This window comes from Euprymna scolopes, chromosome 13 (genome assembly GCF_053919585.1).
Source record: "Euprymna scolopes isolate OS-2025 chromosome 13, ASM5391958v1, whole genome shotgun sequence".
Taxonomy (NCBI): domain Eukaryota; kingdom Metazoa; phylum Mollusca; class Cephalopoda; order Sepiida; family Sepiolidae; genus Euprymna; species Euprymna scolopes.
In genome coordinates this window covers 53,218,350-53,236,417 of record NC_136494.1, presented here as the reverse complement: position 1 = coordinate 53,236,417, position 18,068 = coordinate 53,218,350, and the positions used below count along the sequence as shown (strand labels likewise).

The following is an 18,068-nucleotide window of genomic DNA, read 5'->3' as shown; positions in this document are numbered from 1 at the left end:
TTGTTACGTAAAAGAAAGGAAAATGACACTTCATAACGGCATTTCTTTTGGTTGTCATTCAATTCGTGAGACACCCATTTATCAAGTTTTTTGTCTTTCCAATCTCTCTCAAGTGGTCGGAAATCGTCATACACATTATGTCTAGTTCAGAAACAAGTTCTCAAACAGTTGTGCATAGATTGGCTTCGACTAAGGCTCTTAATTGATTGTTGTCAACATCCGATAACCGACCACTATGCTTATCATCTTCAAGACTCTCATCACCGCCACAAAATTTCTTTGCATTCAGTCATGGTTTCTTCCACTTTGTTGATATTTCAGCAGCTTTTCGGCCTAGCTTGAATCGAAAAAAGAAAATTGTGTGAATTTGCTTTTTTGCCATCTTGTATTCAACGTTCTAAAAAGAAGACAATTGTTTTAAAATGATTGTAATTCAAACGATTGTAATTTAAACGATTAGATAGAGAAAAAAATGCTCATTAAAATGATATATAAAGTATTAGAATGTAAACTTATTTGAAAATACATGATTTGAAATCAAAATTAAAAATTCCACAAGAACTCTCTTCTCGACCTAATACTTATTTTTTTATTTAGTTTTGTCTGGGAAATTTTTAACATTTGATTTGGATGAAAAAAAAAAACTTTTTACTTCAATGGCTCAATATATACATGAGTTACGTCCCTTGAACCATTTTTAATGGTGAATCTTCAGGCTGATAAGTTTTTAATTATTTTGCTATTTTTACTAATATTCTTATGGACAAATGTTATGACAGTTAAAGTATCCCATAAGAATATAGGGCTTTGGAAGTTGTTGCATAATACTTTAAAGTTCTGTTTCTGTAATTTGAAGAAATGTGCATTAAGCATATCACTGATTTAGGAATAAACTGCATTCAAATTTGGGTTATATTATGAAAATATTGAGCCTTCGTCTACTTGATTGCATATATAATTATAAGCTATGTATTTTTTATGCCACAAATGACATGATTAGCCATAATTTTAAGTTCGCTTATCAGTAATCAGATTTTTTTCTATGATTAGTTCATTGTTGTTGTAGTTTTTTCCCTGTCAATTTTTTGGGGAGAAATTTTAATGTTTTTTATTTTATTTTTATTTTCATAGTATTCTCCATTTAACTTTTATAATATTCTTGCTTATTTTCTTGGTTATAATATTTTGGTTATTTTCTTTTTATTTCAATTTCAGTATATGAAAACTATTTTGTGTGGTGACCTCGTTGATAACAGTTTTCATCTTTTCTGTATTTGTTTGTACAGAAATACTGAATTTTAGGTTTGATGTTTGACTATCATTGATTTATGATTGGTTGCAGCTGATTTATTATTGATTATCATTGATTTAATGGTTTTTTTTATTCATTTGGTGGAATTTATATTTTTGATTTATTTTTTGGTACAATTGATTTATGGCTTCTTCATAATGAATGCTTGCCAGATGAACTGCTCCACTTCATTTGCTACCCTTATATTTGTTGAAATTTGAAAAGTATTACAAGTATTTGGTCGGATCATCTTTCCATTTCTTTTTATTTTCATGACACCTTGACTCTTTATTTTATTTTTCATTTTTTTCTAAGGTGCATAGATACAACTCATTTCTAATTATTCCATTGAAGACATTCAAATGTTGATGCAAATAACTCCTTATATTAGTTTCATAGGATTTTGTCATTTTTAGTGATGAGATGTCTGCATACTTTGTATCTTCTACTTCCACTAGTAGAATCCCATTTTTTAATTTCTTCATATTACAACTGACAGTACAGAAACCCTAACTCTTTGGTAATACTTAGAGCGGCTGCTCTATCATAAGTTGTATAATATCGGGATGATTGTAATGGACTCTACAATCATCTCCGGTGGGCATTCCTGAGGCCACATTCCCGAAAATGAGGAATTGGCTGATGGTCTACTTGTGTTGCATGATGGTGGCAATGTATATTCACTTTGCCTAGCACCCCTTGCTCCAAAATTAAATTATAAAGATGACAGCTCAATCCAAAATAATGATTAAACCAGACGCACACTTAAACAACGCTTTGCCTCCTCCCTTGAGGCTTGCATTTACAAATATCCGTGGACTTAGAACTAACCTAGACAAGGTAAAATCATTTTTCCTAGCAAACTCCCTGAATATGAAACTAACTGGCACTACTCCATCCCATCTAACCATTTTAACATGTCTGATTATCTTCCACTCTAACTACACAGACACAGCTGGTAACATCATCAATAACTTTTCTATATCCCATTCCTTGGCACAGAAAGTAACATTCCCGACCTGTCTTCCAGATCGCCAGCCTCACTTCTCAATCTATTTCGGACAACAATTTCTCAAGATTGTGTAACAAATGCATATTGCACTTTTGGGAATTCTGATCATGCTGTGATAATAATAGACATCACCTTAAATTCTCAACTCCAAGTTGAAGAACCACTGCTCCAAACAACAAGGTTCTACAATAAAGCTGACTGGGATGCCATCAGGGATCACATCTAATATGCTCCATGGGAAAATATATTTTCTCTTCCTGCTGAACAGTGCACAAATGGGACCACTGAATGGTTCAAAGCAACAATTGAAGCACATGTTCCCACACATAAGTTCTATAGCAAACCCCATTCTCCTCAATGGTTTACTTCTACTTGTGCAGCTGTCATTGCTCAAACCCGACAAGCAGCAAAATCCCACCCCTACACAGTAGAGATCCATAGATGTAAGAAAACCTTCTACTCTAATAGTTTCTTCCCTAGGACTGCTAGACTTTGGAATTCCCTTCTAAGTTCCTGCTTCCCTGACTGTACTGACATACAGAAGTTCAAAGGTAAAGTAAACAGACATGTTGCTGCTCAACTCCCTACATAGTACCTCTAAAAATTATGTCCCAGATAATAGACCTCTACATCAAAGTGGCATTGTGCTTTGTTTGGAGTGAAAATGCAATAAAAAAAAAGACGAGTGTTCCCATTGACTACAGCTATTATGAGATTTGAATCAACATGTGGTCTTTTACGGATAGTTTTTTTTTTTTTGGCTTTTCCCATAAAAAAAGTTTTAAATTTTGTCATCATGTGTTTGGTCAGATCATCTTTACATTTATTTTTATAAAGACTCCTTTTCATGACACCATGACTCTTTATTTTTAATTTCTTTCAAGGTGCATCGAGACAACCCTTCCTTTCTCAATACTCCATTGAAAACGTCCAAATTTTGATGCAGATAACTGCGTAGGATTTTGTCATTTTTAATGATAAGATGTCTGTATACTTTGTATCTTCTACTTCCACAAGTAGAATCCCATTTTCTTCATTTTTTTTTACATTTTGTGGAGTGATATTAGATATCACTTTTAGTGTTAAAAAAAGTGGCATATTTGTTAGAAAAGTGTTTCCCTAAAACAACAGCTATTATAAATCTTGCGAAGTAATCAGAGAATTCTTTATGGTCTATTTCTGATCCTGAATCAATCTGTGGTGTCTTTTTAAGTTGGGAGAGGTATGTTTTTAACTTCATCATAAAAATGTTTGATCCATGTCCAAGTAATCTACATCTAAAATTTCAAGTGTTTAGACCCAAAATTCGAAGAGGAGTTTGGTAGAGTTTTCAAAGATCACATCGTTGAACTTTGATCCCTTAAGATCCAAATTTCTGGCCGAAGACCGATTAAGAAGACTTTCCCAAGTCTCAATACCCCTTATCTTAAATCTCGAGTCTGCAGACTGAAAATTAACAGAGTAATTTGGTAGGGAAATGTACATACACAGACAGACACTCAGACAATTCCACGTTTATAGATATAGAGATAGATATAGATTATGGATTTTTTATAGTAGTGGTAGTAGTAACTTTGTTTCATTAAAAGTTTGAACAAAAAGTTGCTGGAAAAGGCCTCATAAATAACTTATAAATGCAATTAAAATAAAGAATAAAATTACCTGGTTTCTCTACTTTAATGACATCAGCTCCCATGTCTGCTAGAATCATGCTACAGTATGGTCCGGCCAGAATCCTTTGAAAATAAACAATTTTATTTTTTAATTAGAAACTTATTAGAATTAGTTATTAAACTGCATCATATGTTTCATATTTTAATCATGAATCTTTTTCTACTATGAAATCCATCATTACCTCTTCCCACTAAATATATCATTGTTGTAAAAAAGCATTTGGAGGAGTCAGAATTAGTTTCTTAAACTGTTTCAGATTCCTTTGTAGTAATATACTCCATTATATATATATATATATATATATATATATATATATATATATATATAGATGTTTTTATTTGTTTTTGTTAGCGATACTCATTGAACAAATTCAATTATTTATACAAAAGTGCATTTTTACCTAAATGCGAGTTGGGAATAATTTTCCCTTTGACCAATTTGGTACCCCCTAAATGGGGAGCGGCATATATTATTTTTAAAAATAATATATGCCGCTCCCCATTTTTAAAAATAATATATGCCGCTCCCCATTTAGGGGGTACCAAATTGGTCAAAGGGAAAATTATTCCCAACTCGCATTTAGGTAAAAATGCACTTTCGTATAAATAATTGAATTTGTTCAATGAGTATCGCTAACAAAAACAAATAAAAACATCTACATAAAAACGCGATACATTCAGTAGTCGAGCGAGGTGGTCCCGTGGTAGAGGTTTAGGCTTCTTATCATGGGGTCCTGATTTCGAATCTCGCTGGATTCAGCCACTCTGATGAGTCGTAGACGACGAAACACGTGTCAGTGGATGGTTATACTAGCAAAACTACCCGTCGTTGACTGGGTTCAAAAACAGCCTACAGAAAATGGACTCTGATTTATGAAAGTATGATAGGTTATGAAAAGGAAGGGTTGTAAAGAGATAGCTTCGAATTTGGGGATATCAAAACCAAAGCAAAATATGATGAAAGTACAAATAAAATAGATAAACACCATAATTTATTATACCATACCTGTTCACACTGAAACACTTATCACAATATTCTGTGGATCTTGTAGAGGACTGGTGGATATATTATACATCCACCAGTCATACAAGAAAGGAGAAATGTTTTGAATTGGCAAAGGAAAAATGAATTGCTTTGAAGAAAGAACGAACAACGCGTTTACTTGAATTAAACGAACTGGGATTTATTTCGTGAAGAAACAAGTGAAAGAAAAGGGTACAACACGTGTTCATGTCCGCGTTCGTCTCTCGCTGTTTACTGGTGAGAAGGAAAGTCTATTGTCATAGGGAGAGAAAGAGAGAAAGTCAATCCAGTTTGGTGTGCGTCTCTCGCTGTTAGCTGGTGAGGAGGAAAGTCTGTTGTAGTATAGAGAGAGAGAGAGAGAATGAGAAAAAATCAATCCAGGCCATGGAGATAGAAAATGTATAAAGTGTACATACTGTCTGTTAGCTCGTGCCCCATACATAGTAGCAGGGGACGTGAGGCACGCGCCTCCCTTTTGGGAGGCGGCTGGTTCGTCGAACCTCTCAGCTCGAGAGCTGGTCCGGAAAAGAGGCTGGAAACAGCTTGTCTCTTGCTTTTATAATTGTTTCCGGTGGTCTTTTGCGCATGTGTGGATTTCCCCTGAAAGGGAAGTGACGTCGTCCATCTGTGCGCACATGTGTGTACGTTAGCGTGTGTGTGTATACACGTGAATGTGAGTGTATGTACGCGAATGTGAATATATGTGCGTGTGTGGACGTGCGTGCATATGTATGTGACAAGTAATATAGCTTGAGATGTTTTTGTGTGAGACTAGAAAAGGCTCCCACAATCTATATTAAAAAACCTTGTTAAACTTTGTGACATATTGCCATTCTATGGAGGTCAGGTGCGAACAAACACTCCATAATTTTATTATACCATATTTCTTCAAACTGAAGCATAATTATCAAAGTATACTTACGCAGATAAATATGAAAAGTCTTTATTAAAGTTTGTGCCTATTTCCATTCTATGGAGGCCAGGCCCAAACGCAGACCCCACAATTTTATTATACCATCCCTATTTACGTTAAAACATACTTATCAAAGTATTCTTATGTACATCTATATCAAAAACACTTGTAAACGTTTTTTTTTAATTTTAAAATTTTTTATTTCCATACTTTGTGGACCAGGCACGAACGCAGACCCCACAATTTTAATGACCCACCGTTCTGCCAGATCAAACATACCCATTCCTGTGTCTCGATACATCTTCTATCATTATATGTGATCAGTTTTTTAAAATAGTCAACCATATAGAAGCCTATTCATGACCAGATGCACACACACAGACATTCAGCTTTATATTATATATATATATATATATATATATATATAGAGAGAGAGAGAGAGAGAGAGAGAGAGAGAGAGAGAGAGTGTGTTTCAGATTCCTTTGTAGTAATATATATATATATATATATATATAATTTTTTTTTTTTTTACATAGAAATCACTACTTATCAGAGCCCAAAGGCCACTCGAGGATAAGGGTTAATGGGTATAAATTAGTCAATGGGATTGTAGTAAACATAAGTATCAGATTGTAGCAGGTAAACGGAAAAGAGTTCCACAGGCATGCAGTTCTAAGAAAGAAGCTTTTTTCATGAAATCTACGTTTAGGTTTAGGCACAGATAAAGAGTGTGGAAAATTATTGATAGTGGCTTTGGCTAGACGAGTGTTTTTCATGAAAATTTGGCAAGGTGGGGGGGGGGGACCATAGATTGGAGCTCAGATGAGCACTTGCCATGAAAATAATAATAAAGCAGAGACAGGCCCGCAACGTCTCTTCTGTGGGAATGAGGTTGCAGGGAAGAGAAAAGGGCATCCCCCATAAAGCTATGAAGTTTATTTTGAACTCTGTCAAGGCAGGATAAGCTGCTTCTAGCAGCTCCTGCCCAGATGAGGCAACAGTACTCCATCATTGGCCATACCTGGCTTTTATATAGGTAGAGAATTGCATCAGGAGTGAGATATCTACTGGAGCAGTAGAAGGATCCTACTATTTTTCCAGCGACCTTGGCAACGGATTTGATATATGTGTTCCATTTCAGAAGCTTGTCAAAACATGGAGCCTCACCAAGATGAGAGCCATTCATTTCAATTGAAGCCAGATGGGGATCAGAGCGGTGATGATGTAAAGATAGAAGCTTGGTTTAAGATGCATTAAAAGTAACCAGCCACTGCTTTCCTCATTGTACCATGTGCTCAAGATCAGAGAAGAGAGTCAGAGAGAACTTGGTCATTTACGGTCTTTGATGTGTTGCCAAAGATAGTCATCAGCATAAATGTCTACGAATGATCTTAGGATGTGATTTGAAAGATCATTGATGTAGATCAGGAAGAGAGTTGGATCCAGGATGGACCCCTGAGGGACTCCAGCATTAATACTGTGAGCTTCTGGTTTCTGTCCATCAGCCACTCCTCTTATGAACCTATCCGATAGAAATGATTTAATAATTGAGAAAACATTACCAGCTATACTTTAGCTGGAGATTTATGAAGTAGACCTTTATGCTATACCCTATCAACAGCCTTTGATATGCCAAAACAATTGCCCTAGAAAGAAAGCCTCCATCAAGAGATTCACTAATTCCATGAGATATAATCATTAGCAAATCTGCTGTAGATCTAGCAAAACGGAAATCATATTGCATGTTACTAAGAAGATTATATTCCAGAACTTACTCGTGACGCACAGGAGGTTAATTAGTCTGTACTGAGAGGAAGATGACTCATCACCAGAATTCTTAAATACAAGTTATACTGATGAGGTTTTCCATGGTGTTAGGAAGCAATTCACCTTAAGACAATGCTTAAACAGCTTTGTAAATGTCACGTAGGGGCCCATATTAGATGGGGACGTTCATATTGGTGAGGGGGAGAAGATAGAGGGAAGGGAGAGAGGGAAAACGACATTTATACATTTTACTGTCTGTGGTTCTTATAACATATATTTAGAGAGGAGAGTTATCAGTTCTTATGACACAGGAGGGGACAGTCATTACTTAGATGGAGAGGGGGACACATTTCTTAGATGAGTTCTACACAAAGTTCATTATAAAGATGAAGGAAACAATGTTCATATAAAGATTATTACACATTACCTTCAATTTGGTAGAAAGATGACACAAGACGCAGTTACAAAATATACTGTGTTCTTTTATTACATTCGACCGGTCGCAATGATGATGACATCCAGGAATTCAAAGTCAACTACATGATTAAAATTTCCTCCCTCGCTTCCAAAGGGACTCTCCTCTGACCAATGTCAGCTCTGTCTCCTATCTTCGCCTCCAACTCTGTCTCCTATCTAACTCATCTTCGCTCTAGCTCCTATATTGAGAATTCATTTCTGTCATGACGTCATACGCATGTCCAAAAACGTGCATGACTCACGTGGCCTGAACATGCGTGCTTAGTACATGTCTGCAGACAAGAATTCTTACTAACCTATGTTTCAACCTAACAGTTTTTTGGAATATGTTTTTAATTTTCTATTGTTCGTTCTTCTAACTGACCTCATTTTAATTCCGTTTTTAAAAAGAATTGAACAATCAACATATCTAAACGATTTTATGTGAAAACTGAACAATCGAAATTCTACATTCGATTTCTGACCCTATTTCTGAACCTTGCTTACAAGGTTCGAATCTCGGTCTATCTAATCTCATTTTTACTCATCTAATGTTTTTCTTACTTACAAGAAAAGGGGACCTTTTTTTGTAACATAAGTATGGGAGATAGTTCTGGTTAAAGCTTTTTCAACACTATAATTGGAATGCCATTTGGGCCAGTTGCTTTACTCGAATCAAAGTTTTTGATTAGCTTGCCAACATCACGCACAGATATTTGTATGTCGTATAGCATGTTTTCTTATACAGGCGGAAATAAGGAAGGTTGATGGCCTTGGTCACATAAGGTAGAATGCAAAGTTCTTGGCAAAGAGTTTGGCTTTGTCTGATGCTGACGAGATGACCTCAGGTCCATTGATGATGGTTGGGATAGAGCACATGCTTCTTATTTGCTATTTGCAAAACTGATGGGAACCAAGCCGTTGCTCAGCTACTTTGGATTTAACAAACGGTTCTTGTTAAATCACCAAGCATCATTGAACCTGCTCAGTACTAAAAATAGATGACCATTTGGAAATACTATGTGCTGTATGTGCTTTCTGCTTATCTTGGCATTGTTTCCAGTTGTCCTGGACTTCTTGCCACTGCAATCAGGCAATGGTATCTCAGGAGTTAAATGTGGTTAAAGATTACACAACCTTCGCTTCACAATTACCCACACGGGAATTCTTATGGTCGTGACAATTGTCTCGCTAGACAGAATGAAGGCCATTTCATCTTATTCTTACAAATATCATAATCTTTATCGTTATTATTATTATCACTACTATTATGAAAAATGAATTCTAATACACATATACAAAATATAAGAATATAATGATAATTCGAAGTAGTCTCTGAAATGATCGCATGCCAAATCTTTGTTGGAATAGTATCAATAAATAATCTTGCAAAACAATTTATTTTGCACCTCTATCGTGAAATGTTATATAATTATTTCCACAATTAAACAACATTGCAACTCACACAAACATGAAAGCTGCAAACCTGAAGTCCAAGACTCGAGTTTTGCCCTCCTTTGCGCTCACCAGTTGAATATATTCAAACTGAACATTCACATTTCGAGTAACTAGCATAAGAGCTGAGCACTCTATTACTTGAGCTAAGAAAATCTATTTACTAATGTAGATTATGAAAACTGTGGCAAAGTCTGACTGTAGTGTGGAATACACCTACTTTTTCTCAACAAGGATTGTAGTCATCCAATCACTAAGAATACAGGTCCTTGATATGACCTTAAACTATATCCAATGGTGAGGCGCCAGCTTACGGGCTTTGGGGAGTGTGGAGCCACCCTTTAATTGCCATTGCTCCCAGGTCCACTCTGACCCAGAGTGGTAGTACCTGTTAGGGTCCCAACTATGGGTTAAATAGAAACCGACTTGAAAAAAAACAAATACAGGGTGACCCCAAAAAAAAACAGAGGATATTCAATTGTTTTTCTGAGCATTTTACACTCAACAGAGAAAAAAGGCCAAAGACCCTAGAGTTGGGGCCCGTTTTTTTTTTTTGGGGGGGGGGGTCCCCTGTATATTCCAATAAAAAAGTTTTCTTCAAAATCACTGGATTTGGCATTAAATAACCTGAAAAGGGTTTATATGCCGTCAAACAAAAACAACCAACCAACCATAACCCTACTTAAAAATCCAAGCTGATGTCTAACAAGTAGGATATTATGCTTGCTAGGATGATGTCAGCCAACAAGCTAATCCAGTGAACAAATTAATATTAGATATTTTGATATAGAATTGCATCCACAATCAAACATGTTAGTTTATAGACTCTCTTCTCAGGTTCTTAGTAATTGGACAACTACAACCCTTGTCGAGAAGAAGTAGATATATTCCACAGTCAAACTTCTCTGTGGTTTGTTTGATCTGCATTATTTAATAGACTTTCTTGTATGTAGCCTGGTAACTCAGGTATCAAGGTGCTCACGTCACATGCAAGTTACTCGCATATGTTCAATCGATGAGACCAAAGGTGGGTGAAACTCGAGTTTTGAACTTTCATAGTTTGTGTGAACTTTCATAGTTTGTGTGAACTGTGACATTGCTTGATTGTGGAAATAATCATATATATATATGTGTGTGTGTTGAAATGTACAGTTGTTGACAGCACCTGTTTCGTAGGCCAGAATCATTCAAAATTATTGTGTCAAAAAACCCAAACATGGTGTAACAAATTGAAAAATAATTGACACTTCTCTTTCAATTTCGGATTTTGTAATAATTATTTTCTTTTAGAGTTTATAAGTTCTTTTTCTTCTGATGAGTTAATGGTGGAATAAATTAAAAAATTGACATAATTACAGGAATGATTCTGCGCTATAAAAAAGGTGCTGTCAAGAATTGTGCATTTCAATGTACTATAAGAAATAAACGGTAAGATGGTCAATATCTCAAAATTTGGAATATAGACTTTTGTCATTTCAGCCCAGAGTTGCCTGGGTGTTTGGATCTGTATGTTGAGCAAAAAAAAAAAAAAAAAAAGAAAGTGGTAGTAGGAAGGCAGGCTCGAACCCGTACCACGAAGGAGGAAAAGAACGGGGAAAAAAACCTGACTTGGAATTTGATATACAGGGTACTGAGATTTGGGGAAATCTTTGTGATCGGTTTTCGACCAGAAATTTGGCTGTTAAGGGGTCAAAGTTCAATGATTTGATCTTTGAGAACTCTACCAAACTCCTTCGACAATTTTGGGTCTAAACACTTGAAATTTTAGATATAGGTTCCTTGGACATGGATCTAACTTAATACCTTGATTTGAACCAAAACAATAAATGTTAAGGGGTCAAAGTTTTAAAAATTTGACCGCTTCGGTCTCTACCAAATTACTCAGACAATTTCTGGTCTAAAGATTTTAAATTTTACATAAAGAGTATTCAGAAATAGGGCAAGCTTTTTAATCAGTTTGGGTCGAAAATTTGAGTTACCAATATGTAAAATGCATGTATGTATCTATGTTTGCATGTCTGCCTAAAACTTTCGACAGAGGCGACGGATTTTTACAAGATCAGTATCGTTTTTAAGATGACAAATATCAAAAAATGGGCTAAAAACATTAACATCCTCACCTTTAACTGGGCACTTTTCTACATGGGGGGGGGGGTCGCGTTTTCACCGATATTTTCGAAAGTCATCCTCTCCTTTCGATTGTCTAGCCTTAATTAAGACATACGTCACTTCCGGTTTGGTGGTGGTTGTAACAGCAAAGACGTCATGTTTTTTCCCCCATTCTTTTCCTCCTTTGCGGTACGGGTTCAAGCCTGCCTTCCTACTACCAGTTTTTTTTTTTTGCTCAACATACACATTCAAACACCCATGCTAGTATGGATATAGATATGCTTTGTAGTTATATTGAGCTTCATAAATTAAAGGACTGGTATAAAGAAAAGGTGAAATATAATTAAATATATATATTTCACCATAAACATATATATATATATAATGATATAAGTGAAAGTGTTTGTTTGTCCGTCTGTGTACATTTCCCAATGCAATAACTGTGTCAATTTTCAGTCTACAGACTCGAAATTTCATATACAGACTACTGAGATTTGGGAACATTTTTGTAATCCGTTTTTGACCGGAAATGTGGCTGTTAAGGGGTCAAAGTTCAACTCTACTAAACTCCTCCGACAATTTTGGGTATAAATAATTAAAATTTTAGATGTAGGTTCCTTGAATATGAATCTAACTTAATAAGTTGATTTGAACCCAAAACAATAAATGTTAAGGGGTCATAATAGGGGTCAAAGTTTAAAAAAATTTGACCTCTGCGGTCTCTACCAAATTACTCAGACAATTTCTGGTCTAAACATTTGAAATTTTACATAAAGGGTATTCAGAGATAGGGCAAGCTTTTTAATTGGTTTGGGTCGAAAATTTGAGCTACCAATATATAAATGTATGTATGTATTTTTGCATGTCTGCCTAAAACTTTAGTCAGAGGCGATGGATTTTGCCGAGATCAGTATCGTGTTAAAGCTCGACCCTTCAGATGAAAAATTGGCTAAATGTTAAGGAGTGAAAATAGGGGTCAAAGTTAAAAAACATTTACCTCTGCTGTCTCTATGGAATTACTCAGACAATTTTTGGTCTAAACATTTGAAATTTTACATAAAAGTATATTCACACATAGAGCAAGTTATGAACAGTGCAAAGGGATCGAGGAAAGCTGGGCAGAAATGCAAGTAGTAAAAAAAGTTGATGTTGAGAAAATAGTAAATTAATATCAAATAATTTTGGATTGAGATTAATAGTGAATTAATAGTAATTAAGTTTACAGTTTAGAGTAATAGTAAATAAGTAGCAAATAATTTTGGGTTTGAGATTAATAATGAATTAATAGTAAATAAGTTTGGAGTTGAGAGCAATAGTAAATTAATAGCAAATAATTTTGGGTTTGAGATTAATATTGAATTAATAGTAAAGAAGTTTGGAGTTGAGAAAATAGTAAATTAATAGCAAATAATTTTGGGTTTGAGATTAATAGTGAATTAATAGTAAATAAGTTTGGAGTTGAGAAAATAATAAATTAATAGCAAATAATTTTGGGTTTGAGATTAATAGTGAATTAATAGTAAATAAGTTTGGAGTTGAGAAAATAGTAAATTAATAGCAAATAATTTTGGGTTTGAGATTAATAGTGAATTTATCTATCTAGCTATCTATAAAAGTGAAAATGTCTGGCTGTTTGTGTATGTGTGTGTGTACATTTCCCTACCAAATAACTGTCAATTTTCAGTCAAGAGACTCGAGATTTGACATAAGGAGTATTGAGATTTGGGAAAATCGTTTCAATCAGTTTTCGGCCAGAAATAGGGCTGTCAAGGAGTTAAAGTTCAACAATTTTACCTTTGACATCTCTATCAAATTCCTTCGCCAATTTTGAGTCTTAACACTTGAAATTTTAAATGTAGGTTACTTGGACATGGATCAAACTTTTTAATTTGATTTGAGCCCCCAAAAATAAATGTTAAGGAGTTAAAATTGGGGTAAAAGTTTTAAAAAATTGACTTCTGCAGTCTCTATGAAATTACTCAGACAAATTTTGGTCTAAACATTTGAAATCTTACATAAAGTGTATTCACATGTAGGGCAAGTTATGAACAGCACAGAGGGCCTGAGTAAAGCCGGGCTGAACTGCTAGTATATATATATATATATATATATATATATATACATATATATATATATATATATATATATATATATATATATATATATGTACTAGCATTTCAGCCCGGCGTTGCCCGGGTGTTTGGAGGTGTATGTTGAGTAAAAAAAAAAGTGGTCAATTTTTTTAACTTTGACCACTATTATGACCCCTTAATATTTATTGTTTTGGGTTCAAATCAAGTTATTAAGTTAGATCCATGTCCAAGGAATCTATATCTAAAATTTTAATTGTTTATACCCAAAATTGTCGGAGGAGTTTGGTAGTGTTCTCAAAGGTCAAACCGTTGAACTTTGACGTCTTAACAGCCAAATTTCTGACCGAAAACAGATTACAAAGATTTCCCCAAATCTCTATACCCTGTATATCAAATTTCGAGTCTGTAGACTGAAAATTTACAAGGATATTGTGTAGGGAAATGTACACACACACACACACACACACACGGACACTTTCACTTTTATATATATACTAGCATTTCAGCCCGGCGTTGCCCAGGTGTTTGGAGGTGTATATTGATCAAAAAAAAAAAAAAAACCAGAAAAAGCAGTAAATTTTTTTAAGTTTGACCCCTATTATGACCCCTTAACATTTATTGTTCTGTCAAGTTATTAAGTTAGATCTCTGTCTAAGGAACCTATATCATAAATTTGAAGTGTTTAGACCAAAATTGTCGGAGTAGTTTGGTAGAGTTCTCAAAGGTCAAATCGTTGAACTTTGACCCATTAACAGCCAAATTTCTGGCCAAAAACCGATTACAAAGATTTTCCCAAATCTCAGTACCCTGTATATCAAATTTTGAGTCTGTAGACTGAAAATTGACACAGTTATTGCGTAGGGAAACGTACACAGACACACACGTACACACAGACACTTCACTTTTATAGATATATAGATAGATATACTAGCTTGAGTGCCCGAGGTTTCCCGGGTGTTTGGAGGTGTGTGTTGAGCAAAAAAAAAAAAAAAAAAAGTGGTAGTAGGAAGGCAGGTTCGAATCCGTACCATGAAGGTGGAAAAGAACAGAAAAAAAACCTGTTACGACCACCAACAAACCGGAAGTGACGTAGGTTTAAATTAAGGCTAGACAATCGAAAAGAGGGGATGATTTTCAAAAATATCGGTGAAAAAAGCGACTCCTCCCTGTTGAAAAGTGCCCAGTTGCAGGTGAAGAAATTAATCGGAATTTGTTGTCTGAAGGGTTGAGTTTTAACACGATACTCATCTGGTGAAAATTCGTCACCTCTGTCCAAAGTTTTAGGCAGGTATGCAAACATACATACATGCATTTATATATTGGTAGCTCAAATTTTCAACCCAAACCGATTAAAAGCTTGCTCTATTTCTGAATATCCTTTATGTAAAATTTCAAATGTTTAGACCAGAAATTGTCTGAGTAATTTGGTAGAGACCGCAGAGGTCAAATTTTTTTAACTTTGACCCCTATTATGACCCCTTAACATTTGTTTTGGGCTCTAATCAAGTTATTAAGTTAGATCCATGTCCAAGGAACCTATATCTAAAATTTTAATTGTTTATACCCAAAATTGTCGGAGGAGTTTGGTAGAGTTCTCAAAAGTCAAACCATTGAACTTTGACCCCTTAACAGCCACATTTCCGGTCAAAAACGGATTACAAAGATTTCCCCAAATCTCAGTACACTGTATATCAAATTTCGAGTCTGTAGACTGAAAATTGACACAGTTATTGTATAGGGAAATGTACACAGACACTTTCGCTTTTATAGATATAATACATATATATATATATATATATATATATATATATATATATATATATATATATATATATTATATAACATGTGATCTTTAAACAATATTTCTTTGTATTATTTGTATTATTTGGACTCATATTTTCATCTTGCTTGTTATTTTCACAATGTTTCAACTAATATGTCATTAGTTGAATAAAGAACAAAACATAACAACTTATCAGTATTTTAACAACAAAAGTACTTTTACTCACCGACTAAGATCAAGGATTCTGATTCCAGATAACAATTCTTGGCGTTGTCGACCACATAAATTGTTCTCTGAAAAACAAATAGATTTGGTAAACAGCTAACTCTTTTTTTTTTTTTTTTCATGATTGAAATGTTATGATTTGCATTCTTTAACATGTCAAAATCGATCAGTAAAATTTATATTTAATTGCATAAAACAACTTCACAATTTATTTGTTATGAAATAAAATCACTTTTAGGCTCTAAAATTACTCAAAAGAATTGTACCAAATTTGACAAAAAGCAACATTAAAATTATACTTATATTACTAGTACTAGTAATAATTGTTTATTAAAATGATTATTACTTTCAAAATTATTGCACAAGATTCCACCAAACAAAACCTCAATAACTCTCTGCAACTGCCCTTCCCCTCCTCCTCCTCCTCCTGATGTGTGACCTTGCAACGTGGTCTTACACGACCTTGAACCTCTGATCGCGGCCCAGTTATGATCTGCACCCTGGTCGGTACAGTTATAATATGTCGACTGGGCAACCAGGTCTGCCAACCGTTAGTACGTCGCGTCACCCAGTGAGTTCTTCATTAAGGCGTTGGGGATTCTTCTCGGATGCTCGGTCCTCAAGGCCTGTTCTCCGTGGATCGTCTAGTTATTCTGGGTGTTCGTTGACGGATACGGTGTCACAAATGGCAAATAAAGAAATATCTACATATAGGGATGAACGCACATCAGCAACAAAACTCCGGAGGTTGGTTAATATAATATATATTTCGGAAATTCATAAAAGAAGTATTTACAGCATATACATATAGTTGACAATTAATTCAAGCAAGGAGTTAGTTCTACAACTGAGCTTCTGTTGTTGAAATACCTGGTCGGTATCGCGGACTTTGCGTAATTCTCGTTAAGTGATCGACACGTTATAAGCGTTGAGTTATCAGGCAACAAGCGAGGGGGAGAGAGAGGAGAGGTGATTCTGCTGAGACAGAACAACTTGATTTAGCTCTCTTTGACTCTGATTCCGGACTCTCTCTTTCTGTGTCTTAATCTCTGATTTTTCATTTCTTTTATAATACAATTATGGAATGATGACGACACCCATGTTCGTCATCGACCAATCAAATTGCTTGATTATAATTCGACGGGGCCTTTTCTCATTGGTTGATTATACTTCGACAGGGCCCTTTTTCATTGGTCCATTTCCAAAATTGGATTGACTCCTCCTTTAATTAACGCCCAACTTACACGTGGTATTATTTAACTCCTCCCTGGCTTACTAATGGAATTTTTCCATATCCAGGAAAATTATTTTTCCTTTGACTTAAAGTAAATCACGCGATTTTATTTGTTTTAAAATTATCTATTGATCTCATTTTTCGCTTTGATAATTCAAAGGAATTTTAGTTTATCTTTGAATTAAGTTCTGGTTGTCGGCCATTCCATTATATCAGACATTTTGATTACGTCAAAAGATCAAGAATGCATTTGTCGCTTTGAACTTATCGGACAACACATTTTCCCATCCGAGCAAAAATATTTCATAACTTCAATTTTCGTTCGACCTGGTTCACCAAATGACAATTCTCGATACGTTATATTATTGTTTTGAAATTTCGGACAATTCATTTTTTTCCTATTCTTTGTTCTAAAGCATAATGCCGAGTCACTGCGTGTGTTTCGCTCAGATCAAAAACAACCCAACTTGTCAAACTTACAGATCAACCTTGGCTCATAGTTTTGCCAATTGCGGGTGTGAAATCCCCAACCCCCCGACTCCTGCAAAACTATGATTTCAGCCATTTCAGATCAAACGCCTGTGTATTTTGGCTAAAATATTTTATGCATTCTTTTTCGCTTTTGAAGATTTTGTGATTTAACCTCTCGCTACAAAGGCACTTTTGCCGCCGCCATCTCAACAACAGACTTAGCTCAGAATTTATTGACAAAAAAAACATTCATAATAATTTTTATTCCTTCAACACCCGATCATCGTCCGGGAACAAAAAAATTACTTTTAACCAAAAGAAACGTCACATCAACCCTACAGGTCTGATGCGGCCTCTCTTTAGTGTTACAGATGCAGTATGCACCTTGGGCAGATTTAATAGAAGTTTCTAGTGAATATCAATTTTAAAAGCAATCCCAAGTCCCATGTCTATTTCATTCAGGCACGATGATTTAACAACGTTAGGTTTTTGCAAGGAAATGTTGTTGCCTTCCTATGTACAGTGCCTGATATTCCAAAATAGTCACCCATCTGATATTAAC

General features: G+C 35.0%; 1 protein-coding gene across 4 annotated transcripts in view; it reads right to left on the bottom strand.

Annotated features, from left to right (window-relative positions):
* The window catches only part of LOC145292027 (succinyl-CoA:glutarate CoA-transferase-like), a 144,401-nt gene that overhangs the window by 71,927 nt on the left and 54,406 nt on the right, over positions 1-18,068 (bottom strand). For all 4 annotated transcript variants that reach the window (XM_080138048.1, XM_080138044.1, XM_080138046.1 and 1 more), the window contains exons 2-3: positions 15,803-15,869; positions 3,966-4,039 (exon numbers count right to left, since the gene is read on the bottom strand). In XM_080138048.1, coding sequence (XP_079994174.1) covers positions 3,966-4,014 — 49 coding nt within the window. In that variant the 5' untranslated portion in view covers positions 4,015-4,039; positions 15,803-15,869. The remainder of the gene's footprint in view (positions 1-3,965; positions 4,040-15,802; positions 15,870-18,068) is intronic.